This window comes from Elephantulus edwardii, unplaced genomic scaffold (assembly GCF_000299155.1).
Source record: "Elephantulus edwardii isolate Elephantulus edwardi_28Jun2011 unplaced genomic scaffold, EleEdw1.0 scaffold00116, whole genome shotgun sequence".
NCBI lineage: Eukaryota > Metazoa > Chordata > Mammalia > Macroscelidea > Macroscelididae > Elephantulus > Elephantulus edwardii.
Window position 1 is genome coordinate 5,952,682 of NW_006399866.1, and position 27,501 is coordinate 5,980,182.

At 40.0% G+C, this 27,501-nt stretch overlaps 1 protein-coding gene across 1 annotated transcript in view; it reads right to left on the reverse strand.

Moving 5' to 3' along the window:
* The window catches only part of RALGPS1 (Ral GEF with PH domain and SH3 binding motif 1), a 460,947-nt gene that overhangs the window by 299,555 nt on the left and 133,891 nt on the right, over positions 1 to 27,501 (reverse strand). The window contains exon 4 of the mRNA XM_006892619.1: positions 26,428 to 26,511. Coding sequence (XP_006892681.1) covers positions 26,428 to 26,511 — 84 coding nt within the window. The remainder of the gene's footprint in view (positions 1 to 26,427; positions 26,512 to 27,501) is intronic.

Sequence of the window (27,501 nt, forward strand, 5' to 3'; positions counted from 1 at the left end):
AGTGAAATATCTCAGTCACAAAGGGACAAATACTGCATAGTGCCATTGTTGTAAAACAGGACTGACATCAGGGTTAGGTGAGAGATTGAGAAAGATGGGATAAATAATGTTTACTACATTGAAACAGATAAGGGAGAAAACTGTTTAAAAGGGATATGTGATTAGGTATTATTGTCATGACAGGAGTCCAGAACGAAGGCTGCATATTGGAGTGGACCTGGGGGGAGGGATTGTAAAACAGTGGGGGAACTTTTCTTTTACTTTTCAAAAAGAAGAGTGTACTGGTGGGAGGAGAGGGACAAGGAGAAAAGTACAATGAATGAATGGAAATACAAAGTCTGTAAGTTTTAATTTTAGACTGAATTTAAAAAAAAAAAGAACTGGGATGGGGGAGGTAACCATAGATAAGGAGTGCTGGTGGCACAATGGTTAAGTGCTTGGTTTGTTTTGGATTTTTTGGTTGTCATTGGCTATTAAGCAAAAGGTCAGCGGTTAAAATATACTAGCTGCACTGTGGGAGAAAGGGCTTGCTCCCATGAAGATGAAAGCCTAGGAAACTATGGGGTGGCTCTGATGTCATACAGAATTTCAATGAGTTGAAATGGACTAAAGGGCACACAACAATAATACAAAAAAGTTTCCTTGGAAGAGGTAGGCCTTGGAAGATGTTTGTTGTCAGTTGCCTTAGATTCTGACACGATGATCTTTGAGTAGATTTTAAAATGCTAAGATGGGCTTGAGATGTGCTTATATGTGTCCTGGCCAGAGGGAACTAAGTAAGCCAACAGGGTTGGTATTGCAGGTCTTTGTGGAATAAGGACAGCAGGGGAGAATGAAGCTATGGAGAAAGATGAAAACCATTCTGTGTGTATGAAAGAGCAAAACTAGAGCAACAAAGAAAACCTGAAGGCTTCTGAACAGAGGAGTGATTGATGAGATTTTATGGTAAAAATAAAATCCCAGTGCCATATGTCAGGAAACTCACTTAAAGGCCAATACAATGAGAGCTTCCGTGAGAGAAGCTGAGATGTGAACCAGGGCAATCAATGCAAGTGCAAAGGAGACACTAGAGACAGAATGAGCATAGTTTTAAACATTATAATTTTTGTTGTAACTACAAACTGCGCTAGAAGCTCAATGTGAAAAACAGTAAGCACAAAAGACAATGATTCTATGAACAATGGAGCTGAACCATGCCCTATCCTATGCCATCCCCGTCATTGTTGATATACCTGAAATTCAGGGCAAGAGATTCAGAAAGAGGCTTTCTTTTTCTGTCAGCTGCTCTGGGGGCCTGGCATCTCTTGGAGAGCTCCAGCTGTCTTGGCATCTATGTTCCCATGAATCTAGATGGTTCTCAGTTGAGGAACCCTGGGTCAAAAAGAAATACTTCACTTCTGACTCTGTGTGTGTGTGTGTGTGTTGGGGGGGGGGTTGTTACTGAAGTCCTTTCTATGTTCCTTCTTCTCTTTATTTCTTATAAGATAAAAAGAGGAACAGGTGTACAGTTCTTAGCCCAAAGCTACTCTTTGGCCATCTAAATCTACCAGTGAATCCTCAGGTGAAAGATGTGCAACCTCCATGTGTTTTATAGCACTGGAAACCTGCTGACAGGTCAGCTATGAGTCAATTCTGACTCAATGGCAAAGAGGAGGAGGAGCAAGGTAAAAGGTGATTCAGGCTATGTCCCAGGGATTCTCTTTATACGGGACTAGAGTTGTGATCCAACTAATGGTGGTATACCTGACCCTGTTGTTGTTGTTAGGTGCTGCTGAGTTGAGTATGACTCCTGAACCTACTCTATCCTGCATCGTCCTCACACTTCCTGATACACAAGAGCAGTCATCATGCAGCAGTCATCATGTCAATCCACTTAGCTGAGGGTCTTCCTTTCCTTCACTGACACTCCATCCTTCCCAGCATCATGTCCCTCTCCAAGGAATAGCCCCTCCTAGAAACATACCCAAAGTATGTGAGGCTAAGGTTCATCATTCTTGCCTCCAAAGAGCACTGTGGCTGCACCTTCTCCAAGACATGTTCTCTTGGCTGTCCATAGGATGTTCAGTGCTATTCTCCAACACCACAGCTCAAAGGCATCAATTCTTCTTCCGTCATCCCTATTCACTGTCCAGCTCTCAGATGCATAGCAAGTGACTGGAGAGACTATGGCCTAAATTAGACATATCTTAGTCCTCGAACCGACATTACCACTCCTTAATAATTTGGAAAGGTCCCTAACTGCAGATTTTCCCGTGCAATGTGTCTCCTCATTTTCTGATTGCTAGTACCAAGAGTGTTAATTGTGAATCCAAGCAAGATGAAGCTGTTAACAGTTTCAATATCCTCTCCATTCATCATGAGGCTGCCTATTGGTCCGGCGGGGTAAGAATCTTTGTTTTCTTAACATTGAGATGCAATCCATACAGAAGGCTGAATTCCTTGATCTTCTGCAATAAGTACTTCAAGTACTCCTCACTTTTAGCAAGCAAGGTTGTGCCATCTCCATAATGCTGGTTACTCCTCTTCATAGAGTCCAGCTTCTCAGATAATTTGCTCAACATACAGTGTGAATAGGTATGAAGAGAGAACTTAACCCTGATGCACTCTCTTATTTTAAACCATGCAGTGTTTCCCTGCTCTGCTCACACAAAAGCCTCCTGGTCCAGGTATAGGTTCTACATGAGCACAATCAAGTCCTCTGGGATTCACATTCTTCTCAATGTCAGCCACAAATTGCTATGACCCACGCAGGCATATGCCTTTGCATAGTCAATAAAGCACAAACAGACATCTCCTGGTATTCCTTACTTTCAGCCAGGATCAATCTGTCATTAGCAATGATCTTAAGAATAGGTTCGAAGTGTAGGAAGCCAAAAATAAAAGACCACATGAGTTGTGGGATGATATCAAGGATAACATTCACAAAGAAAGCAAAAGGTCATTACAAAATAAAAGCAAAACATGCCGAAGTTAAGGAGCTCAACAGAAGATTTCAAGGGGCAGCTCTGGAGGACAAAGTAGAGTATTACAATGGAATGTGCTGAGAGCTGGAATTTGTGAATAAAAAGAGAAGTACTCACTCTGCATGTCTCGAGTTGAAAGAATTGAAAAACAAATTTAAGCCTCATGTCACATTATTGAAAGATGCCATGAGCAACATATTGAATGATCTAGAAAACATCAAAAGAAGATGGAGGGAATACACAGAATCACTTTACCGGAAAAAAATTATTGACACTGAAAAATTTCAGTAAGTACCATATGAATAGGAGCAAATGGGGATGAAGGAGGAAGTATAAGCTGCATTGAAGGCACTGGCAAAAAATAAGGCCCCAAGAATTGATGGAATACTAACTGACGTATTTCAATTAAAAGATGCAGCCTTGGATGCACTCACTAATCTATGCCAGGATATTTGGAAGACAGTTATCTGGTCAACAAATTGGAAGAGATCCGTATTTGTTCCCATTCCCAATAAAGGTGATCCAACTGAATGTGGAAACTATTGAACAATATCATTAATATCACATGCAAGCAAAATACTGCTGAAGATCATTCAAAAATGTCTAGAAGAGTACAACATAGAGAACTGCCAGAAGTCCAAGCAGGATTTAGAAGAGGCCATGCACCAGGGATATTGAAAGCCCATCCTTCTCCCCTTATAAATGACTGCATGATCTCATCATTGGGGATGATTATATCATTACATAATTACCAAATTACATCTTTGTTTAACTGCCAAACTACTCACAACCATGGCCAAAACCGATGTATATTTTAAATACAAAGTTCATAAAATTCATATACATTGTTTTTCATACTGGATCCTTCCCCTTTACCCATCCTCCCCTCTACCCATCGAATTGTGTGAACCTATAATTATGCCCCCCAGCTTGGATCCTCATACTCATTCTACAATAATGTTTTACATAGTATTTGTCTTGACGAGACTGTGTTAGTTCACTTAGCATAATGCGCTCCAGTTTTTCCCATAGTAGGTAGTAATTTCCAAAATGACTGCTCCTGCGTGCTACCTAGCATTCTATTGGTACCATAATTTATGAATCCATTCCATTGTGGTTGTGCAATTTGGGCTGTTTTCATGTTCTTGCTATGGTGAAAATCTTTATGATTGTGTTTAATGTATGTGTTCCTTTTTCTCAATGGTACATAGCTCTGGTTAGTAGATAAGGAGTGGTACTGCTAACGCAGAGGCAGGCAAAGACAGCTAGCTACTTCAAGGGAGACAGAGAAATAATCTTCTACCATGCAATTTAAAGCCTCTGAAAACCCACTAGGAGGTCAGCTATGAAATGGCTACAACTCGACAGCAATGAGAGAGAGAGAGGGAAAGAGATATCAAAACGCTTATACTCAAAGGGTCTACATATTTTCAATCAAAAGTACAAAAGGATTCCTATGTAGCACTGGAAAACAATGAGCTCATAAAACTTTACACAACATAGTTTACCCTGGAGGATATTATGCTGAGTGAAATGTCTCAGTCTCAAAATGACACATACTGAGTAACACCACTGTTATGAAGCAGGACTAACATGGGAAATTGGAGGAGAATAGGAAAAGAGTGGATAGATAATGAACACTGTATTGGAACAGATGAGGGAGAGAACTGTTTAAAATAAATACATGGTTAGGCATTATATGTAAGACAACAATCTGGAATAAGAGGTACATTGCAAAGAGGACTGGGAGAGGTAGAGGTGAACGGAGGAAATTGTGCAACAGTGAATGAATATTTTTTTAAAAGTGAATTGGGAGAAGAAGAAAAGGGGAAGGAGAAAACTATGCAACAATGAATGAATGAAAATCCAACTCTTCTGTAATCTTCTGTTAAAAATCACCATTAAAATAAAAACTTTTTTTAAAAAAAAGGACAAGAGGATTCATGTTCCAATGCATAAGCTAATACCAAGTAATAGGATCTTTTTTTTTCTTTCTTAACTCAATGAAAAAAAGTGTCCATCTTTCCTCATTATCCAATTAATATTTCTCATCCCAAATATTTATATGCCTTTGTAGGATTTGCTTTGTGGAACACCTTGCTAGATCTTTCACTACATTTTCTATAAGGAGATCTATTCTTTTGTTGGTAAAAGCTCTTTGTATGTTAAAAAAAGATAGCAATCCTTTTTGAGTCATACATTGTTCCAAGGATGTGGAGAAAGTAGTAATGTTTTGGAGAGTATAAATCATATTGAAGGATAATTTGAATATATCTTTCAAAATGAGATGCTAGAGTCTCCTAAAACACTTATTTTATGAAAACAATGCATAAAGTTCACCGAACCATTGTTTATATGAGCAAAAGAATGGGGAGAAAAACAAAATGGTCATAAACAGGATACTGACTATATAAATTATAGTATCACCTCATAAATTAGAAGGCAATCACTGTGCTCAGCCCACATTTGAAGGGGAGAGTTATGATTCACTTACTGAAGGCAATATACCTACAGAGAACTGCCAAAAATTCAAGCTGGATAACTGCATGAAAAATGAAAATTCCAGAGCTCTTAACTGAGTTCATGTGGAACCTGAACATGAACCAAGAAGCAGTCACTGAGATATTACACAATTTAAAATTAGGAATTGTGTGCATCACATCTATAACTTTCCACCATATCTACTCAATTTGTATTCTGAGCAAATAACTCAAGAAGGCAAATATATATAGCATCAGGATTGGAGGAACAACCGCCTGCAATGGGTAGATGACACAGCCTTGCTAATGGAGAAGAACTTACTGATAAACTGAAAGACTCTATAGCTTTAGTATGGATTACATCTCAACATAAAGAAAACAAAAGTTGCACAACTGGACCAAAAAACAATATCCTGTTAAATGAAAAACTGACATTATCAAAGACTTAATCTTACTGTATCAACAATTACTGGATCTCACAGACACAGCAGTAAAAAAAAAAAAAATCAAACGATGTATTTCATTGGGTAAATCTGCTATCATATAACATATAAAGAGCAAGCAAGGATGGCAACTTAGAGACTAAAGGGTACCTGATTGAAGTCATGACCTTTTTCAACTGCTGCATATGCAAATTGAAAGATGAATAACAAAGCTCAAAGAACTGATGCCTTAGCATGTGGTGGTGATGAAGAATATTAAACATCCCATGGAATGACAAGGGGTTCTGGTGGCCTAAATCTCTAAGTTCCTCTCCTGAAAAAATATGGGCAATCTTCTTCCTTGTGATTTATATAGCCTCTGAAAACCTACTGAAAGGTTAGCTGTTGAGTTCCAAGTCAACGGCAATGAGATGGACTGCCAAAAGGACAAGTGTTGGAGGAAACACAGTCAGAGTACTCCTCAGAAGCAAGGATGGTGAGACTTAGTCTCACACACTTCTGATATGTTATCAGGAAGGGTCAGTCTCTGTGGAAGGGCATCATGCTTAGAAAATCAGTTGTTGTTACTGTTATTTGCCATCAAGTTTGAAAAGGTGACCCTCCAGCAGATTTCAGAGGCTACAAATTGCACAGGAGAAAACTCCTCATCTTTCTGCTGCAGAGCTGCTGGTGGACTCGAACTTTGAGCTTTTGAGTTGGCAGTGCAATGTTTTACTACTAGGCCACCAAGTTCCACTGGAAAAGGGTCAGTAAAAAAAAAAAGATCTTTAATGAGATGAATGAACACAATGACTATAAGAAAGGCTTAATTAAGTACAGCAGAGTGTAAGAATGGTGCAGGACAGGCAGGGTTTCATTGTGTTGGACATAGTATGGTCATTATAAGTGAGATAACTTAACACTGCAGAACAACAGCAAGCTAATCATCTCTACAGGGAATTATAAATACCTCACAGTTGCATCTTATTTGACTTCACAATCAACATCCATGGTAGGAGCAATCAAAAAATTGAAAGACATACTGCATTGGGAAAATATACTGTCAAGGATCTCTTCAAAAGGCTAAAGAGCAAGGATGCGATGGCATTCTCAATTGCTTCCTGTACAGGAAGTTGACAGTGAATAAGGAAGACCAAAGACTCGATGTCTTTGAATTGTGGCATTAGCAAAGAGTACTGAATATGTCATGGACTACCAAAAGAACATATAAGTCTGTCTTGGAAGAAGTACAATCAGGGTGCTCCTTAAAAGCAAGGACTGTGACACTTTGTCTCACATATTTAGACATGTTAGAAAGGGTTATTAGTCTTTGGAAAAAGACATGATGCCAGGAAAAGCAGAGTGTCAGTCAAAGAGAGGAAGACCTTCAATGAGATGAAATGACACAGTGATTGCTACAATAAGCATGAAGGAGATCATGACAATAGCACAGAGTAGGGCTATGAGTCATAGTGGATGTGGTGGCACATAACAACCACCACTACCGAATTATGTAGTAAGAGTCACAAAGACTATGGCTAAAAGGGTCATACCAAGTAATTCACCACACCACAGATGATTATGAATAAAGCTGCTATGACCATTCATGTGCTCATTTCTACATGGACATAAATTTCCAAAAAGGGTAGTAAACTAGCTTATCTACTAATGAGACTGTAGCATCACACAGCAAGATTAAGGAAAAATCTACAAACTGACCTCCAAAGTGTCTGCATTCCCACAAGCAATGAATGGGAGTCTCTGTTGCTCCAGATACTTGCAATCCAGCAATTACCACTGTCAGTCTGTTTGGTTTTGAACCATCCTAACAAGGGTGAGAGAAGTACTGGTGGCCTAGTCTGTGGAGAGCTGCATGCTAACCCAATGATGGAGCCTCTCTGGCAGTCCACATCCACCAGCTGCTCCTCAGGGAAAAAATGGATAATATCCTGTGCCATTTACAGCTTCCAAAAACCTACAAGGTTATCTATGTGTCAGTTTCCACTTAACAGTAATGAGTCTGAATTTGTGTAACAAGTGTAAAGTTACATTTAACTATTGTTTTAATACGCACTTTCCTAATCACATCATCACGATAGATGGAGAAGAGATTGAAACTGTCGACAGCTTCATCTTGTTTGGATCCACAATTAACACCCTTGGTACCAGCAATGAGGAAAGAAGGAGATTCATTGCAATGGGAAAATCTGCAGTTAGGGACCTCTCCAAATTATTGAAGACTAATGACGTCAGTTTGAGGACTATAGTGCATCTGATTCAGGCCATAGTCTTTCCAATCACTTGCTATACATCAGAAAGTTGGACAAGGAATAAGGATGACGGAAGAAGAATTGATGCCTTTGAGCTGTGGTGTTGGAGAAGAGCACTGAACATCCTACGGACGGCCAAAAGAATAAACAAATATGTCTTGGAGAGGGCACAGCCACAGTGCTCTTTGGTGACAAGAATGATGAGGCTTCACCTCACATACTTTGGGTATGTTGCTTGGAGGGGCTATTCCTTGGAGAGGGACATGATGTTGGAAAGGGTGGAGCATCAGTGAAGGAGAGAAAGACGTTCGACTGGGTGGATTGACATGGTGACTTCTGCGATGGGCTCTTGTGTGTCAGGAAGTGTGAGGATGACACAAGATAGTACAGGGTTGGAATCTTCGGTTCACAGGGTCGCTATGAGTCATACTTGACCTGACAGCCCCTAACAACAATAAAAAATGGCAGGATAATCTCTCGTGGTATTTACTGGATCTGAAATCTCCCCGTAGGGGGGCGTTGACCCCTGTAGGTCAACTATGGGTTGGTTCTATCAAATTTGACAGTACACAACAATCACAAATAGGAGCTCAGGGTCAGCCAAGAGTCGGTTCTGATGCAGAAGACAACAGCAATCATAAATGACAGTAAGTATCATTTCACATGTTTATGTACCATTTGTTATCTTCTTTGATGAGGTGTTTTCAGAATTTTTACTCATTTTTAAATTCAGTTATTTATTTAGTTCAGTTTTAAGACTTCTTTGAGTATTTTCAACATAAATCTTTTACCAAACATGCATAAGCTATTATTATTTCTAATATAATTTCAAAGATAGGTGAGAATTGGAATTTAGCATTGGAGACTAAGATTCTCTAAGAACTGTCACAACCCTATCATAAAGCAGAATATTTACAAACACTTGATATCTTTATTCAGTTAATCAATAACAAAATCATTAAGAACCTAAAGCAGAGGGGGGGAAAGCATAGAAATAATGCAAGTTTAGGAAGAATGTTATCTTTTCTTATGAGAACTCTAATTACAAATTCCTCATAAACCTATTGATAGTTTGCTTAGAAATCTGGAGTTCAAAGGGATCTGAAAGGCCCTACCCTCTCTAACATCAGATGATGTTCTACAGTAACTGTGATAAAGCACTTGTCTGCTTAAAACCTAACAAGGCTAAAGCCTGAGCTTCTGTGAATGGAAAGAATCACTGTGTGACAGTAGAAAGCCAATCCCCATTTCTGCCCCTGGTCCTTGCACTTACTGCTTAAGCTCCATTGTTGTTATATGCTGGTGAAACCAAAACATAGTTAGCTCTCCAGTAGGTTTTCAGAGGCTGTAAATTGTATGGAAGGAGATGGCCCATCTTTCTCCTGGGGAGCTACTGGTGGATTTGAACCACCTGTCTTTGAGTTGCCAGTGCCAACTCCTTATTGCTAACCTGCGAGTTATGTTTAAGCCACGTTCCTTGTGAGAACTCCTCAATTACTTGAAAACCTTAACAACATCCTCCTCAAATCTTTTTGTTAACAGATCTTTCACTTAATCTTTGTATAATAAGCGTGCTTTCCCTTCATCCTTCTTATCACTGCACCTGACCTATCTTCACTCCTGTGTATCACCCTTTCCTCTTCATGTGAAGTACCCAGGGCCAGACAAAACTGTCCAGAAGTTGGCTAAACAAAGCAAAGCAAAGCAAGATTGTCATCTATCGCACCTCAAATAGTTCTGACTTCTCATCAGATGGTTCACAGGACTGCCTCCTGGTGAGCATGCAGACTCCACAGGTCTTACTAGTTCTCCACACAAAGCATTGGGGATGTGGGTCCAGTAGTCAGTGATCATCGACAAAGCCAGCTAACCCTGCTCTCCCAAACGCCTGGAGACAGCTGCTTTCAGAGATAAACAAGAACAATGTCTCTGAAATTAAAGTCCTAAGGAGGCTGTAAACTGCTGACACTCTTCAGAACTCTGCAACCACCTGGTGTCTTCGTTGGCAATGGCACTACTCGAGCTTTGATGGTCATTACCCATCCTGGTCTCCAAATAGCTGGCTCTATTTCTACCATATCTTAGTCTTCTACTATGATAAGCTTCTAGTCGGCAGGTTTTCTTCCCACTGCTGACATCTCTCTCCACTGTGAAATGACTGTTCTATTATTAAACTGTATCCAATTTCCTCACCCTTTTTTCAGAATCCTCCTGCAGGGGAAGACTTAATAAAAGCAGACTTATTCATCACTACTACCTCTGACCCTTCCAAAGAATTCACTTTGCCAACCCCATCTATGGCCACATCCACCCAATTATGTTCCTACTTCAGACTACTTAGCACAACTAAAGGAATCCACAGCCCCACATGCACTGGGGTCATGGTAAAGAGTTACAGTCTCAATTTCATATGGATACACTATCATCCCAGATGGAAGCATAGTCCTGTATTTCCATGGTCAACTTTCTCTCCTTTTCTCCTGGAAGAGCTTTTAAAAAGCTCTCTTCAAACCCCAAAATCTTCCCACCCCATTGTTTCCTCCTTCACCTCTGAGTGCACTGAGGAAAGAGAGGCCACCTCTGACAATGCCAGGGGACCTCAGGCCTCACCCTCAGTCACCTGCATTAGGACTTCACTTCATAAAGCATTTCTTTTCTTTCTCCTGTAAACTTCAGTCTTTTCTGGGTCTATCAGTTCCTTCATTCAAAACCTGCACATTGTCAAGGCCCTCCCTTCTTAAATGAAAAAGGAATATAAACCTACCTCCTTGAACTTCTTTGAACTCTCCAGCCACTCCCTTGTTCTCCTTTGGAATTCCTATTTTAAGTCATAGGCACATGCTTTTTCTATGACTTCATATCTCCTATTTATTATTCAACCTGCTATAGTCCGGCTTTCCATTTTACACCACTACTAGGTTCATTTTGCTTAAGGTTACCAGCAAGTCCACGCTACTGAATCCACAAGATTTTTTGGTCCTATATAGTTGACTGACCCTTTTGGAACATTTGGCTCAGTTAATCTTTTTCTTTCTTAAAATGCTGCCTCTTAAGACATCACCCTTTCTAAGTGTTCCTCCTGCTCCCAGGCTGCTCTTTCTCCACCTTACTTCTGTGCAGTCTTCTTTCCTCCCTTAAATGTCAGCAAGTCTGAAGTTTTGATTTGGACCTTTTATCTCTCTGGATGATGTTCTCTATCCCGTGGCTTCAAAATGCAAATTACTGTTTGCATTTCCAAACAGATTCTTCTTTTTCCATACTCTAGAGCTAACTACCTACCTACTCTCGAATGTGCCACTTTTCCAAAATAGAATCATTTCCCATTCTCTAATCTGCTCCTCTTTTTCTGTTAATTGTAGAAAAAAACAAAGGCATTGCTTTTAGCCAGAAAATGACCCTATGTACAATAGCTCTGAACTCTGTCCTATCCCGAGCCAATCTCACTGTCTCAGACACACCTGCCCCTATGACCCTAGTCATTGAGTCCATCTCATCCTGGGTCTTCCTCTCCTGTGTTGTCCCTCCACCCTTCCAAGCATGAAGTCCATCTTCAACCATGATGTCCTTCTTCAAGGACTGGTCCAGGCAACATGCCCAAAGTATGTGAAATGGAGTTTCAAATTCCTTGCCTACAGAGAGCAGTTTGGTTTCATCCTTTCTAGTTCCTTCAGCTTATTCATATCTGATTCCTTATTCCTAATCTAATTAATAGAAAGGCCTCTACTCCAATCTCTCAACCTCCTTCCTGCTGCCCGTACCTCAGGTTTCCCCATTCTAGCGCTGAACATTTTGGATTTACACCATCTCCATCAAGTCTGTCTCAAGCAAGACAACTAAGAAGTGGCAAGGACTACATCCCATTTACTGTCAAGTCCCTAAACCTGGCATGAAGTCACAAAGCCTGGTATTCAGTGCATGCCTACTGAATTAATGAAAAATAATGAGTTTCCAATGTTTATACAACGAAAAAAGAATAATTACTTGGAGGTAGCATCAATTCCTTGCCCTATAAATTCTGGAGGAATAAGGCTCCACCAGCAGTCAGGAAATCAACAGATGAACTGCACTGGGAAAGTCTGCTCTCAGGAACCTCTCGAAAGTACTGAAGAGCAACAATGTCAGATTGGAGACTAAGGTACACCTGATCCAGGCCAGGGTCTTCATAATTACTCGCTATGCATCAGAGAGCTGAACAATAACTAAGAATGACACAAGAAGGACTAATGCCTTTGAGTTGTAATGCTGGAGAAGAGTGTTGAACATATTGTGAGCTGCCAGTAGAACAGAGAGGATAAAAGCAATATGCTTTCTGGAGGCAAAGATTTTGAAGCTCTGTCTCACATATTTTGGGCACATAGCCAGGAGGGACCAGTCCTTGAAGCAGGACCTCAGGCATGGAAGAGTGGAGGGACAGCGCAGGAGAGGAAGACCCTGGGTGAGATTAATTGTCTCAGTTACTGGAGAAATGGAATTAGGTCTGTCAGAGACGATGAGATTGGCTCAGGATAGAGCAGGGCTCAGAGATTATGTACATAGGGTCACTATAAGTCACAGGCAACTTGATAGCACACAACAACAACAACAAGGCTCCATCAGAGTAGTGTTTAGAAAAATAGGAAAGCCTGTCAGCAAAAGAAAATCACCAGCTAGGTGATACTGAGGCAGCTGGTTCACCTTTCAAAGCCTCCATTCCCTCATTCATAAATGGGGGGGGGGGGTGTTTAGGCCTCAGCTATGTGGAATTAAAATTCACCAATGAATTTCAGTCATTCAGAACTACATACTTTAGTTCATGAAAAAAGTTAAAGCGTCCCTCATAAGGAGAGGCTTGGAAACATTTGACCCACTCTGTTAATATAATGCTTGTTTCTGTAGCACAAATACTCTTTTAGTATATAAAGATTCCAAAATCTAGAGAAGAAAGGACTTACAAAAGTTTAAACTTAGTTTGAATTAGAAACAAGTTCTCCCACTGCCCCTTTCATTTCTACATCATACAGCATCTTCAGGACACAAACATAAACACTAAAGGCAGCATCAATGTCCACCACCTACAGTGTGGGCTTCATTTTCTTTTCGGTTAATAACTCTCAGTACTGTGCAATCTTTTTTAAAAATGGTTATTGTATTTACTAGTATATTTATAATAATATTGGGAAAATTAACTCTCATTCTCTATCCCTTTCTTACTCTCATTGCTGTCGAGTCATTGCTGACACACACAGCCGTTACCAGGGTTCTTCTCTCTCTCCCCTAATTCACTATAATTAAAATTGGTTCCAACTTTCAAAGTTCCATAAGGTTTCTGAAGCCGTAAATCTTAATGTGAAGAGGCTGCCTGTCTTTCTTCTGAAGAACTGCTATGGATTTGAACCACTGGAGACTGTAAGTATTTTGGTTATCCGCCCAACATATTCCAGACCATGTGATCAGAGCTCCTTTCTTTCTACCCCTAGTAAACACTAATCCTTTATCTCAAGATATTTATCTATTCTAGATGGATTTACTTCTATAAGCAAGATCATACAATAGATGTCCTTTTGGGCCTGGCTTATTTCACTTAAGATAAGGTTTAAAGATCTTTCCATGTGGTAGTCCTGTACTAAAGCATCACTTCTCCTTTTAACTTTAATAATGCTCCAGTGTATGATGTACTATATTTTGTTTCTCCATTCATCTGTTGATGGGCACACATTGTAATGCTGCAATAAATGCCAGTGTACATTTGTCTGAGTTACTGCTTTCAAGTTTTCTGGGGGAGAAAAACTTGGAAGTGAGTGGGATTGCTGAGTCTTCTGTTTTCTTGTGTTTTAAATAATAGTATGGTTCAAAATTGGGAAGGGCGTACGCCAGGGATGCATCCTATCTCCATACCTTTTCAACCTATATGCAGAACAGATTATCTGGGAGGCTGGGCTCTATGAGGAGAATTGTGGCATCAGGATTGGTGGAAGGTCTATTAACAATCTCCGTTATGCAGATGACACAACCCTGCTTGCTGAAACTGAGGAGGACCTCATGCACTTGCTGCGAAGGTCAAGGACTGCAGCCTTCAATATGGATTGAGGCTCAATGTCAAGAAGACAAAGATTCTCACCACTGGACCAACTGGCAGCATCAGGATGGATGGTGAAGAGATTGAGATTGTTCACAGCTTTAGTTTGCTTGGCTCCATAGTTAACAGTCTTGGCACCAGCAGCCAGGAAATTAAAAGGCGCATTGCCATGGGAAAGTCTGCCGTTAGGGACCTCTCCAAAGTGCTGAAGAGCAATGGTGTCTCTCTGGAGACTAAGGTGCGTCTGATACAGGCCATGGTCTTCGCAATCACCTGTTATGCATCAGAGAGTTGGACAATGACCAAGGAGGATAGAAGGAGAATTGATGCCTTTAAGCTGTGGTGCTGGAGAAGAGGATTGAGAATACCATGGACTGCTAGGAAAACAAACAGAGTTGTCCTGGAAAGGGTTAAACCGGGTGGCTCCTTGGAGGCAAGGATTCTGAGGCTCCGGCTAACATACTTTGGACATGTTGTGAGAAGAGACCGGTCCTTAGAGAGGGACATCAAGCTTGGGAGGGTGGAAGGACAGCGCAGGAGAGGAAGACCCTCTATGAGGTGGATTGATTCAGTGACTGGGATAATTGGGATGGGAGTGTCAGAGACAGTGCAATCGGCACAGGACAGAGCGGAGTTTAGGGCTGTTGTACATAGGGTCGCTATGAGTTGCAGGCGACTTGACGGCACATAACAACAACAACAACAACAAAATCTTGTTGTTAGGTAACAATGAGCTAGCTCCAACTCACAGCAACCTGATGTAGTAGAGAGTAAAGCTCTGCTAGTCTCGAACCAACCTAGTGGTAAAAAAATAGTATCTGGGGGGTTGATTTGCATTTTTCTGATGACTAGTGATGTTAACTATTTTTTCATGTGACCGTGATCATTTGTGTATCTTCTTTGGAGAAACATATATTCAATTCCTTTGCTCATTTTTAAATAGGGTTAAGTCTCTTTGTTGTTGTATCTTAAGACTTCTATGTTCTCCTTTTCCATTTTTTCCAAATATTTTCTCTGATTCTGTAGGTTGCCTTTTGTATTTTCTTGGTAATATCCATTGAGGGTGTAGGGTGGGGCAAGGATTATATGTGTTGTTGTTGTTGTTCATAGAATTGCTGTGAGTCATAGAGCTCTCTTGGCCTAGTGGATAGAAAGTTATGCTACCAAGTCAAAGGTGGGTGATTTTAAGCTGTGGCCCTCAGGCATGGTTGTAATTGTTTTTGGTCAAACATTCTTCTAAGTGGTATAGCACTGGTCTGTCAATTTGCTGTAGAGAGGTAACTCAGGTTGTTGTGATGCTAAACACTGTTATACTGATGTGTCAAATGTGATTGAACAGTGTTTGGTGGAGCTTTCAGATTAAAATGGGCTTGGAAGCAGGAGTGGCATTCACTTCCAAAATAGCTTGCCTCCAGAAACTCTATGATCTTAGAGAAATGATGAAAGTTATACAAGTGTTCAGGTCTTTCGTTCATAGGGTGACTATGAGTCATCTATGACTGGACAGCACTTAACAACAACAACATCCTTTCATGCATAAAGTTTTTCATTTGGATTCATTCCAACCAGTTAAACTATTATTCTCTTTTTGTACCATATCTAAGAATTCGATGACTGAAAGAAGGTATGGCATTTTCTTCTAAGAGTTTTATGGCTCTATCCCTTATATTTTAGGTAATTGATCCATTTCTAGCTAATTTTTATATATGATGTGAGCATGAGTCCTGATTCATTACTTTGCCTGTGGAAATCCTGTTGTCCCAGCACCATGTGCTAAAGGCTTATTTTCCCCACACCCCACCCCACCCCTAAAAGGATCTGGCACTTTTATGAAAATCAGTTGGTCATATATATGGGTTTACTCCTGGGTTCATAATTCTATTCCACTAGTATATATGTCAGTCCCTGTATAATACATCACCACTCATCTGCTAACATGTTGCCGCACACTTTTAAATTGATGACTGTGCTTAGAAACACATTTTTTCCTTCCTCTTCCTCTTCCTCTTCTTCTTCTTCTTCAATATATTACCAGCATTTGTGGCAACGTGTTAAGATTGTTGTATTGCAGCTTACATGTTGTTGTGATGCTGGAATTAGGTCACAACTATTTCAAATACCAGTATGCATGATCACCCATTTTATTTAATAAACTTTTATTTTATACTGGTTTGCTTACAAAGTCTACATACATTGTTTTTCACACTGTCTTCATTAACATTGGGCTCCATACAATTATTCATTTCTTACTTATTATTATTTATTATTACATCTTATTTTTATTCTATTCCTATATATTATTTATTATTATTCATTTATTCATTTTATAAAATTAATCAACATTGAAATATGCCCATCATTTCCCTGTTTTTCCAGATCCCCACTGGATTTTTCCCATTTCCTTTTCCCAACCTTCCCTCTGCCCATCAAATTGTATGACCTTATGAATTCCCCCTGGCCACCCTCACTCTTATGCTGCCCCCATCTTCCCTTGGATCCTCATATACATTTTACTAGTTTTCTATTTCAATAATATGGTCTTATACAGTATTGTCCTTTGGGGACTGAGTTCATTTACTCAGCATACTGCTCTCCAGTCCCTCAGAGGTTATGCAGTATTTTTCTAAGACATTGCTCCTGTGTGCTACATAGTATTTCATCATGGGACTGTACCACAATTTCTCAATCCATTCAATTGTGGGCTGTTTCCATGTTCTTGCAATTGTTATGAACATTGGGGTACACATCTCCATTTTCTTGGAGTATTTTCCAAACAGTGGAATAGCTAGGTCATATGGAATTTCCATGTTCAACTTTTTTGAGGAAGCGTCAAACTGCCTTCCAGAGTGGTTGTACCATTTTACAATCCCATCAACAGTGTATGAGAGTTCCTATCTCTCCAGATCCTCTCCAATATTTATTGATTGCTGTCCTGCTAAACTTTGCCACAGCTACTGGGGTGAGACTGGAAGCAGGAGTGGCATCCACTTCCTAAACAACATGCCTCTGGAAACTCTATGAACTTTGATAAATGTCAATAGCTGTAGAGGGGTTTATAGGGTCATTATGAGTCATGCATGACTCGAAGGCAATCAACAACAACAACAACAACTGGGGTGAGATGGTATCTCATTGTGGTTTTGACTTGCATTTCTCTTATTGCCAGTGATTTTGAACATGTCTTTGTATATCTGTTGGCCATCCAAGTATCTTCCTCTGTCTTTACATGTCTTTTGCCCATTATGTAATTGGGTTGTCAGTCTTTTTCTTATGGAGGTTCAGTAGTATTCTGTTAACTTTACTTATGAGACCCTTGTCTAAGATGGTATTGCCAAATGTTTGTGGGTTTTCCCCCCTAGTCCACAGGTTTTCCTTTCACCATACTGGGAAAAAAGGGGGGGTTTTGTACATAGTACAAATAAACTAGTAGAAAAATTTTAAAAAAAAATTTTCAGGAAGTAGCATAAGATCAAGAAACAACAGTGCTGAAGGAACGAGTTCAAGCTGCACTGAAAGTGTTGACAAAAATAAGAACTAGAGACTGGTGGAATACCGACTGAGGTGTTTCAGCCAAAAGATGCAGTCCTGGGCATCCTTATCAGTCTACGCCAAGAAATTTGGAAGATAGCTACTTGCCAACTGACTGGAGGAGACTGGAAGAGATCAACATTTATCTTCCCTCCAAAATATTGTGATCCAATAGAGTGTGAAAATTATCAAAAAACAGAGTTAATATCAGATCAAGTAAAATCTTGCTGAAGATTATTAAGAAATGCCTGGAACAAGTACACTGATAGACCTGACAGAAATTCAAACTGTATTAGGAAGAGGCCATGGAACAAAGGATATGGTTGCTGATGTCAGATGGATCTTAGATGAAAGCAGAGAATAACAGAAAGATGTTTAGTTGTGTTGTGTTGATTATGCAAAGGCATTTGACTATGTGAATCATAATAAATTATGGGTAATATTAAGAAGAATGGGAATCCCAGAGCATTTAACTGCACTCATGAGAAACCTACACATACATCAAGAAGCAACTGTCTGAATAGAATCAGGGAACACTGTACAGTTAGAAATGAGAAAAAGTGTGCATCAGCATTGTATCCTTTCTCAATACGTATTCAATCTGTATGCTAAGCAAATAATTTGAAAAGGAGGACTATATGAATAACAATGTGGCATCAAGTTTGAAGGAAGAATCACCAAACAACCTGTCTTATGCAGATGACAATCTTGCTTGCTCAAAGCGAAGAAGACTTACTTAAAGCACTCACTAAAGAAGATTAAGGATTGGAGTCTTTAATATGAGTTGCAACAAAAATCTGTACTGCTGGACTAATAGGCAATGTCATGATAGAGAAAATATTGAAGTAATCAATGCTTTCAGTTTTCTTGGATCTACCATCAACATCCATGGTCACAGCAGAAAGAAATCAAAAGACATGTTGCACTGGAGAAATTTGTTGTGAAGAATCTTTTTCAAGCACTTAAGTTCAAGGAGGTTAGCTCTGGTGGCCTAGTAGGTAAGGAGTTGTGCTGCCAATTCAAAGGCATGTGGTTCAAATCTACCAGCTGTCCTGAATGAGGAAGATGGGCTATCTTCTCCATGTAATTTACAGCCTCTAAAAATCCACTGGAAAGTCAGCTATGAGTTGATTTTAAATAAATGGCAATGAGAGAGAGAGAGACAGAGAGAACAGAAATCCATTTAGCGGTGGGAGGGGTTTGGGGGGATTGTATACCAAAGAAAGAACTGTTCTTTTACTTTTCAAAGAGAGACACAAACTTGGGGGGAGAGGAAGAGGGCTGGGCAGGGAGAAAAGTGCAACAATGAATGAATGGAAATCCAAAATCTCTGTAAATGTTCATTAAAATTAATAAAATAAAATTAAAAAAAAAATCAAGACAAAGACTAAGGTATGCCTGATCCAAGCAATGGTATTTTTCACTGCTTCTCAACAGCTATGAGTCATGTGCATCTGATAGTTGGAAAATTAGTAAGACTGAAGAAGAATCTATGACTTTGAATTCTGGTAATGACAAAGAATATTGAACATACCGTGGATTGCCAAAAGAAAGGAAAAAAAAAACCTGCCTGAGAAATGTAACCAGAGTCTCCTTAGAGGCAAGAATGTCATTGCCTAAAGAACAGAAAATAAGACATGGGGCACAGAGCTGTGAGCATCTCTCTGAAAGGGCCAGAAGGAGTGAGACTAGCACAGCCTTTCACCCCCAGAGCAGAAAGCAGATAAAGAGCTCACAGCCCAGCCTCATGGTTCCTCTAGAGCCACACCAGTAGTAAGAGATTCATTTACTCATTGTTGACTAAGATTTTAATCACAGTTGTGATACAGGGAATGGAGTTTATTAGAGAAATAAGTTGGAGAGTAGCGGAGGCAAAGAACATCACCCAATTCAAACCCAGCACTCACAAGGCACAATTTCTCAATTAGTCCAGGCTTTAGTTTCAGATCAACAGTCAGCTTTACCTTTTAGCCAGCAAGAACAGAAAAAACCTTTAACTGTGGTCTTTATCTCAGGATTCTTCTGGATACATCTTGCTACAGTCTTTCCACAACAATGTCACAGTCTCTTCATCACCACCACCAGGGTCTCCCTCAAGTCTTGTTGCTCAGTGTGGGAAGCACTTTCTCTCTTACCCCTGTCCCACAACTGTTGATGATTTACAAGACCATGTGACTGCAGTTAAGGTAGCTGGAGACTAGAGGAGGCTAAGTTAATGGCAAAAAGATGCCAACTTTAGGCTTATATACTTTGCGCATGCTGTCAGAAGAGGCCATTCCTTGGAAAAAAGACATCATTCTGAGAAAAGACATCATTCTTGAGCAAGAAAGAGTGTGAAGATGGTGAAGGATAGGGCAAGGTGCAGATCTTTGTTCACAGAGTCACTATGAGTTGCAGTAGACTTTATGACACATAACAACAGCAGTGCTAAAAGCTTCCTAAGACTTTGATATAGATGATGATGGTGATGATGATGATAGATAGATAGATAGATAGACAGACAGACAGACTGTTTTCTGTGAGCAAAGATAGTTTCATGTCTTCTTAATTCAAGTACCTTTTATTTATTTTGCTATCTAACTACTCCAGTTTGGAGGCTCAAGTGTAAAGCCATTGGATTCTAAATGGTGGGTCCTTCTTGTTTTAGTTGAAGGTTGGGCGTGGACTATTTGCTTGTTTTTATTCTGTTCACAACCGTGTGTGAACTGGATTTGGCTAGCAATGAGCTGTTGGCAGAAAGCCTCTTATTTAGAACCTATCAGGGTCTGATGTGTGGGCCTGGGTATTTTTTAATTTTTTTTACATTATTATGCTGGTTTACTTACAAAGTCCAAATACAGGACTCACACAGGAATTTTCCCATTTCCTTTCCCCACCCCCCCCGACCCATCAAATTGTACAACCCTATGATTAACACCCTCCCTCATCTTCATCCCTTTGTTTCTACCTTCTCCCCCTTGGATTTCATACTCATTCTATAATAATGGTTTTATACAGTATTTGTCCTTATGGGACTGAGTTAGTCCACTCAGCATAATTCTCTCCAGTCCCTTCCAAGTTACATAGTAATTTACAAAATCATTGCTCCTGTGTGCTGCATAGTATTCCATTGTGTGAATGTACCATAATTTCTCAATCCATTCATTTGTGGTTGGACACCTGAGCTGTTTCCATGTTCTTGCAATGCTGCTGTTAACACTGGTGTACAAGTCTCTGTTTGTGCCTTAGTTCTCATCTTCTCAGGGTATATTCCAAGCAGTGGGTCATATGAAATTTCTATGTTCAGCTTTTTGAGGAAGTGCCAAACTGCCTTCCAGAATGGTTGTACCATTTTAAAATCCCACCAAGAATGTATAAGAATCCCTATCTCATCACATTTTCTCCAACATTAATTATTTGCTGTCCTATTAAACTCTGTCACTGCTAAAGGAGTGAGATGGTATCTCGTTGTGGTTTTGATTTGCATCTCTCTTAATACTAGTGAATTGGGGAATTTCTTCATGTGTCTGTTGGCCATTCAGATTATCTTCCTCTGTGAAAGTTCTCTCCATGTCTTTTGCCCATTTTGTAAATGGGTTATCAGTCTTTTTCTTGTGGAGGCACAGGAGTATTCTATAAACTTTCATTATGAGACTCTTGTCTGAGATGGTACTGTCAAATGTTTGTTCCCAGTTGGTAGGATTTCTTTTCACCCTGTTAGAAAAGGTTTTTGATGTGCAAAGGGATTTAATCTTTAGAAGGTCCCATTCATCAATTTTCAGATTGTGCCTTTCTGGGCCTGAGTATTTAAGAGTCAGGTGAATCTTCAGCTTGGAGGCTCATGTGGGAAGCCCTTGGATTCTGAAAGGTGGGTCCTTCTTGTTTTGGTTAAAGGTCCTATGTATACCATTTCTTGTTTTTATTTCATTCACAACCATGTGTAAGCCGACTAGATTTGCTGGATTTGGCCAGTAATGATCTGTGGCTGGCAGCTTCTTGTTTAGAGCCAATCAGGGGATGGTGCATGGGCCTGGGTATTTAAAGTTGGCTGAGTCTCGACTGAGTCTTCAGTTTAGAGGCTCATGTGTGTAGCCATTGGATTCTGAAAGGTGAGTTCTTCTTGTTTTGGTTAGGGTCGGGTGTGGACTGTTTGCTTGTTTTTATTTTGTTCATAACCATGTGTGAGTTGATTGGATTTGCTGGATTTGGCTCATAATGAGCTGTGGCTGGAAGCTTCTTATTTAGAGCCGATCAGGGCCCTGGTGCATGGTCTTGTGTTAATTGTGCTTTGAATGAACATTCTTTGAAGTGGTACAGCACTGGTCAATTCGCTTTACTGAGGTAACTTGGATTTGCTATGATATTGAATGCTGTGCTACTGGTGTGTCAAGTGTCATAATGGATACCCATGGTGAACAAAGTTTGGTGGAGCTCCCAGGTTAAGATAGGCTTGTAAGCAGGGGTGGAATCCACTTCCTAAACAATATGCCTCAGGAAACTCTATGAACTTAGAGAAAAGACAATCGTTAAAGAATAGGGTTCAGGTCTTTCATTCATATGGTTTCTATGAATTGTGCTTGACTTGACAGCACTTAACAACAACATCATCTAACTGCTCTGGCTAGGAGTTCCAACAGTGCTGTTGCTGTTGATTGCCTTCGAGTTGAGCACGACTAATAGCAACCCTATGAATAAAAGGCCTGTAGCCCCTCTACAACTATTGGCATTAATCAAAATTCATAGAGTTTCCAGAGCCATGTTGTTTAGGAAGTAGTGGTAAATTATTGTTATATATATATATCTTGCTCGGCTCCACAGTCAACACTCTTGGCACCAGCAGCCAGGAAATAAAAAAACGTATTGCGATGGGAAAGTCTGCTGTTAGGGACCTCTTTAAAGTACTCAAGAGCAACGGTGTCTCTCTGGAGACTAAGGTCCACCTGATACAGGCCATGGCTTTTGCAATCACTTGTTATGCATCAGAGAGTTGGACAATGACTAGGGAGGATAGAAGGAGAATTGATGCCTTTGAGCTGTGGTGCTGGAGAAGAGTATTGAATGTACCATGGACTGCCAAGAAAACAAACAGATTCATCCTAGAGAGGGTTAAACTAGGCTACTCCTTGGAGGCAAGGATTCTGGGGCTTTGTCTGACATACTTTGGACATGTTGTAAGGAGAGACAGGTCTTTAGAGAGGGACATCATGCTAGGTAGAGTAGAGGGACAGTGCAGGAGGGGAAGACCCTCTATGAGGTGGATTGATTCAGTGACTGGGGTAATCGGGATGGGTGTATCAGAGGCAATGCGATTGGCACAGGATAGAGGAGGGTTTAGGGCTGTTGTACATAGTGTCGCTATGAGTCGCAAACGACTCGACGGCACATAACAACAACAACAACAACATCTTGGGAGTAGGAACTAACTCAAAGCTGACCCTTCAGTGAGCTTACAGAGACAATAAATCAAACAGGAGGAAACTTACCATCCTTCTCCCATAAAGTGGCTGGTCGATTCAAAATGTGCCTTTGGGATAGCAGCACAACTCCTTACCACTAAGCCACCAGAGCTCTCTACTAGTAAACAGTAGTGGTAAAATTGGACATACTTGTCTTCTTTCTGATCTTACAGCTTTCCATTTTTCATCATTGAATTTGTTTGATGTTAAGTTTTTCATAAATGCCTTTTATTGAGAAATTTCCCTTTTATTTCTAGTTTGTTGAGTATTTTTATCATAAAAGGGTGCTGGATTTCTCTTGCAAATGTCTTTTCTACGTCAACTGAGATGAATATATTGTTCTATTCTTTCATTTTATTAATGTGGTATATTACAGTCACTGGTGTTCTAACATTATATCACCCTTGTATTCCTGAAATAATTCTCAATTGACCCTTTAAATATAGCAATGGTTTCAGTTTGTCAGTATTTTGTTGCATATTTATGCATTTATATTCTTAAGAGACACTTATAGTCAAGACCACTTGTGATTATTGTTTTCTTTTATTAATGAGAAGTGAGGTTCAGACAGGACATAAGACAATGCAAGACTACACAGCTAATAAGTTGTAAAACGTAGACGCAAATCTATGTTTGGGTTTTTTTTTGAGACCACTTTTGGCCTACTGTATAATGACCCCTAAGTGGTCATGTGCAAAATATAGGGGGTTGGCTGTTGGCTTCCTCAAATTAAATTAAAATTATCTAGCTGTGCATTTTTCTGGGAGCAAGTATATTTAAGATATCATCATATTCTCGAAGGCCCTGTATTGAAAAAAAAGATTGAAAACTGTGTTATATGATGAACACATGGTCTGGTACATAACAAACTGGGTTTAAAAAAATATTATTATTTGTGTGTACCGTCAAATCAGATCTGACTGGTACAGGAGGAGACTGCCCTTCCTTCTCCAGCAGAGCATCTGGTGGATTCGAACCATGTACTTCTGGGATTGCAGTGCAGCTTCTTACCACTAGCCCACCAAAGCTCCCTTAATAGACTGTTTTTGAACTTAACTGAACTCTTCTCTCTCTTATCACTCTGTGAACAGATCCCCAGGAATTCATGCCCTATAGTGAAGTGAGCAAGCTCCACAGGCTGTTGTGCTACTAACTCTGGCAGTTTGAATCTACACAAAGGAGAAAGATGAGCATCTCCTAGCATGTGATTGACAGCCTCAGAAACCCAATGGAAACTCCAGACGCATTGGTTCCAACTCCAAGACACTGAGTTGAGTTAATCTTCATGACAACTGTGCAAAGTGAGCATCATTGTGACTCTCATTAATAAATAATGAAATTGAGACTCAGAGAAGTAAGTGGCCTGTTTTTCTTTATCTGAAGTCTGATAAGGAGCTTTGTTCTCATATAAAAGTGCTGCCAATGAGAAAGATATGCCAATGACTTTATCTCGGACAAAGTAGCTCTAATGGCTGACCAGGCCTGGTTTCTGACCAGTTTTCAAATCAAGAGTTACTGGTTGTGTACAGGAATCACATGATGGAAGGAAGACTATTTCCCAGAGTACTCTGTGTGGGAACATACAATTTCACTTCTGGCTCCTTAAACATACTTGGTCTGGGCTAGACACAATGCGATTGTTCACAGAAAAAGCTATACTACCATCTGCCAAGCTGAGGGAGTAAGTGTGCAAAGCAGATTACATCAGAGGGTCCACAGTCTCTCCTTCAGGAGTTCTGTGTTGGTCAGAGGTGAAGACTGAGCTGGTTCTCAGCCAAATAGTTTTGGTAAGGAAACTATGAATCCCGAGAGATTGTGCACATCTGGGATTGTGCACATCTCTTTTTTATTTAAAAAAACAACAAGAAAACACTAAGGCCAATTGAAAAGGAAAAGATTTAAAAAAAAACAACAAAACAAAACAAGAAGAAAAGGCTTCACAACTTCTCTTTTCAGAACAAATGGTATATAGTGTCTACCCCTGAAGCATGTAGGTCTTTCAGAGTTCCTATTACATCTCATAATATAACAATAACAATAATTTTTAGCTTTGATCTAAAAAGTACAAGCTAGAGTCTCTCCTGGGTTCCCACTCTACATGGGGTGGTAGCTCAAGACTAGAGAAACCTGCAGAGGGTTGAGTAATAATATGTCACAAAGAGAAGATATTTCTTATGGAAGGCCCACTGGGAACTTTGACTTCATCACTCAGGTCAAGTTATACATACAGTACTGGCTCTAGAGCACTGGCCTTATTTGAAACCAGAAAGATAAGAATAAAGGTGAAAAGTTGTAGGTAGCACCATTCAGGGGTTTTGGTCTATCTAAAGGAGTCTATCTACCAAGCATGTATTTACAAAGGTCATGTTCTGAAGGATGTGGCTGAAAAGTCGGAAGCCTATTCTCCTCAAATGCTCTAAGACCCCAGTCATCATCCCAATATGTAGGAATGCAGATCTTTATACCTAGAGCAAAGGTTCTGGTTGGACTGAGTCTATCTGTAATAGTATGGGTCCAGTGACCAAGGCATCATTAATTGAAAGAAAGTCATTTCAAGAAGTGTTGCTAATTTAGCACCTCTTTGTTTCCATATATATCGGCCAAAAGTCTATTATATGCCTGACACTGGATAAGGCAGTAATAAATATACTGGACATAGTTTCTGCCCTTATGAAGCTCAGACTGGCAAGGAAGGTGGATGTTAAAGACTTGCATAAAATCAGGACAGATGAGTAAAGGACAACAGTGGAGAACGTCAGGGTGAAATGAGAATGTGTATGATGATGAGATCTCATAAAGGCTGGGGATTCAGGAAAGGCTTCTCAAAGGAAGTGGCAATTGGCTTCAATCTAACTCAGAACTGAACATAGAAGAGTGTTCAAGATGAAAGTGGAGTACATATGGGAACCTGATCAGACTGACATCATGAAATAAAAGAGAAACCAGGATGGCTGACATCCTCAGGAGGAGGGCAAGAGACAAAAGCTAAGGCTGAGGAATAGGTAGAAACCAGCTCCACTTTACAGAAACCTTGTGGAGCATATAAACTTTCGCTTAAGTACAATTTGAAGTTACTAAATTGATTTAAATAGAGGAAAGGCTTATTCCACTCTGCCCACTGTGTAGACAGTACAAGGGTGGATAAAAGCCTGGTGGTTCAGGGAAAAGGATTTGAACTTTAGGAGAGATGCATAAGATGGACCCTTGGTGGGCCTCCTAACAGACAACAAACAGACTGTTATCTGGACAGGTACATGCAAGCGGTTGTACTTACCTGGTTAAATCTCCGGGTAAAGGCCACAACGTTGGGGGCAAGACTATGTTTCTCCTTCTTACTCCATCCACAGCTGGCTAGTTCCTAGGAAGCACAGAATAAATTTCAACAATGATTCCAATCAGATATAAAACACAGCAGGGTCACCTAATAAAAATGTGGACACAGAGGCAAGAAAGTACTGAATTGAAGCCTTAGACATTCCTGCCTTCATTCTATAGGTCATAGGTGCATCCTGGAGTACCCAACATAAAGATCTGAAGCTGAATTATTTTCTCCATAAGCTTGGCCACATTTCCTAAGCCTACACCAAAAGACTAACCCCACCAATGTCCTCCTGTCAGCTTCTACGAGGAGAGAACTCCTTTCCTCTAATGCAAATTGAGAGAAGGCATAATGTTTTGATAAGCAGGGCTTATCTCCCTAATTGGTGTAATTCCCAGGGTCCCAGGCTAACTTAAAATTAAAATCTAGCTGCAGAATATCAAATTTCACTGGCCATATGAGATCTTTCATTCCTGGAGTATCAGGCAAAGTCTTTGTCCAAGTTTACTGCAGTAAATGAAGCTTCTGGAATTAACTCAGATTGTTTCCTGAAATTGGTTCCTTCTATTTCTCATATAACTAACAAAGAATATAAGCAGAGGTTCCTTTTTATACATGAGGAGTTTGGCAGCACAGGGATTAAAGCACTAGTCACTAACTGAAATGTCAGTAGTTTGAACCCAGTAGCTGCATCATAGAAGGATAACGTGGCAGTCTGCTTCTAAAAAACATAGGCTTGTGCGGTCCTACTCTGCACTTTAGGGCAGTTAAGAGTCAGAACGGACTTGAGTGTAGTGTCTTGGTCAGAAGCCTTGTCTTTTTCCTTCTAATCAGTTTATCATTATGATTTAAAAAATCAAATTGCCTAAATTTTCCTTTTCTGTAGGGCAGGTTAGAGATAACAGGGACAATTTCATGTGATCGCTTGAGCTTATATAAAAAGTCAAGGAAAAAAGTGTCTTAGGAAGAAGTCCTAGCAAAGAAGGGAAGTGGTAAGTAGATTCTAAAGTTCTTGACCCACTTAGTTAA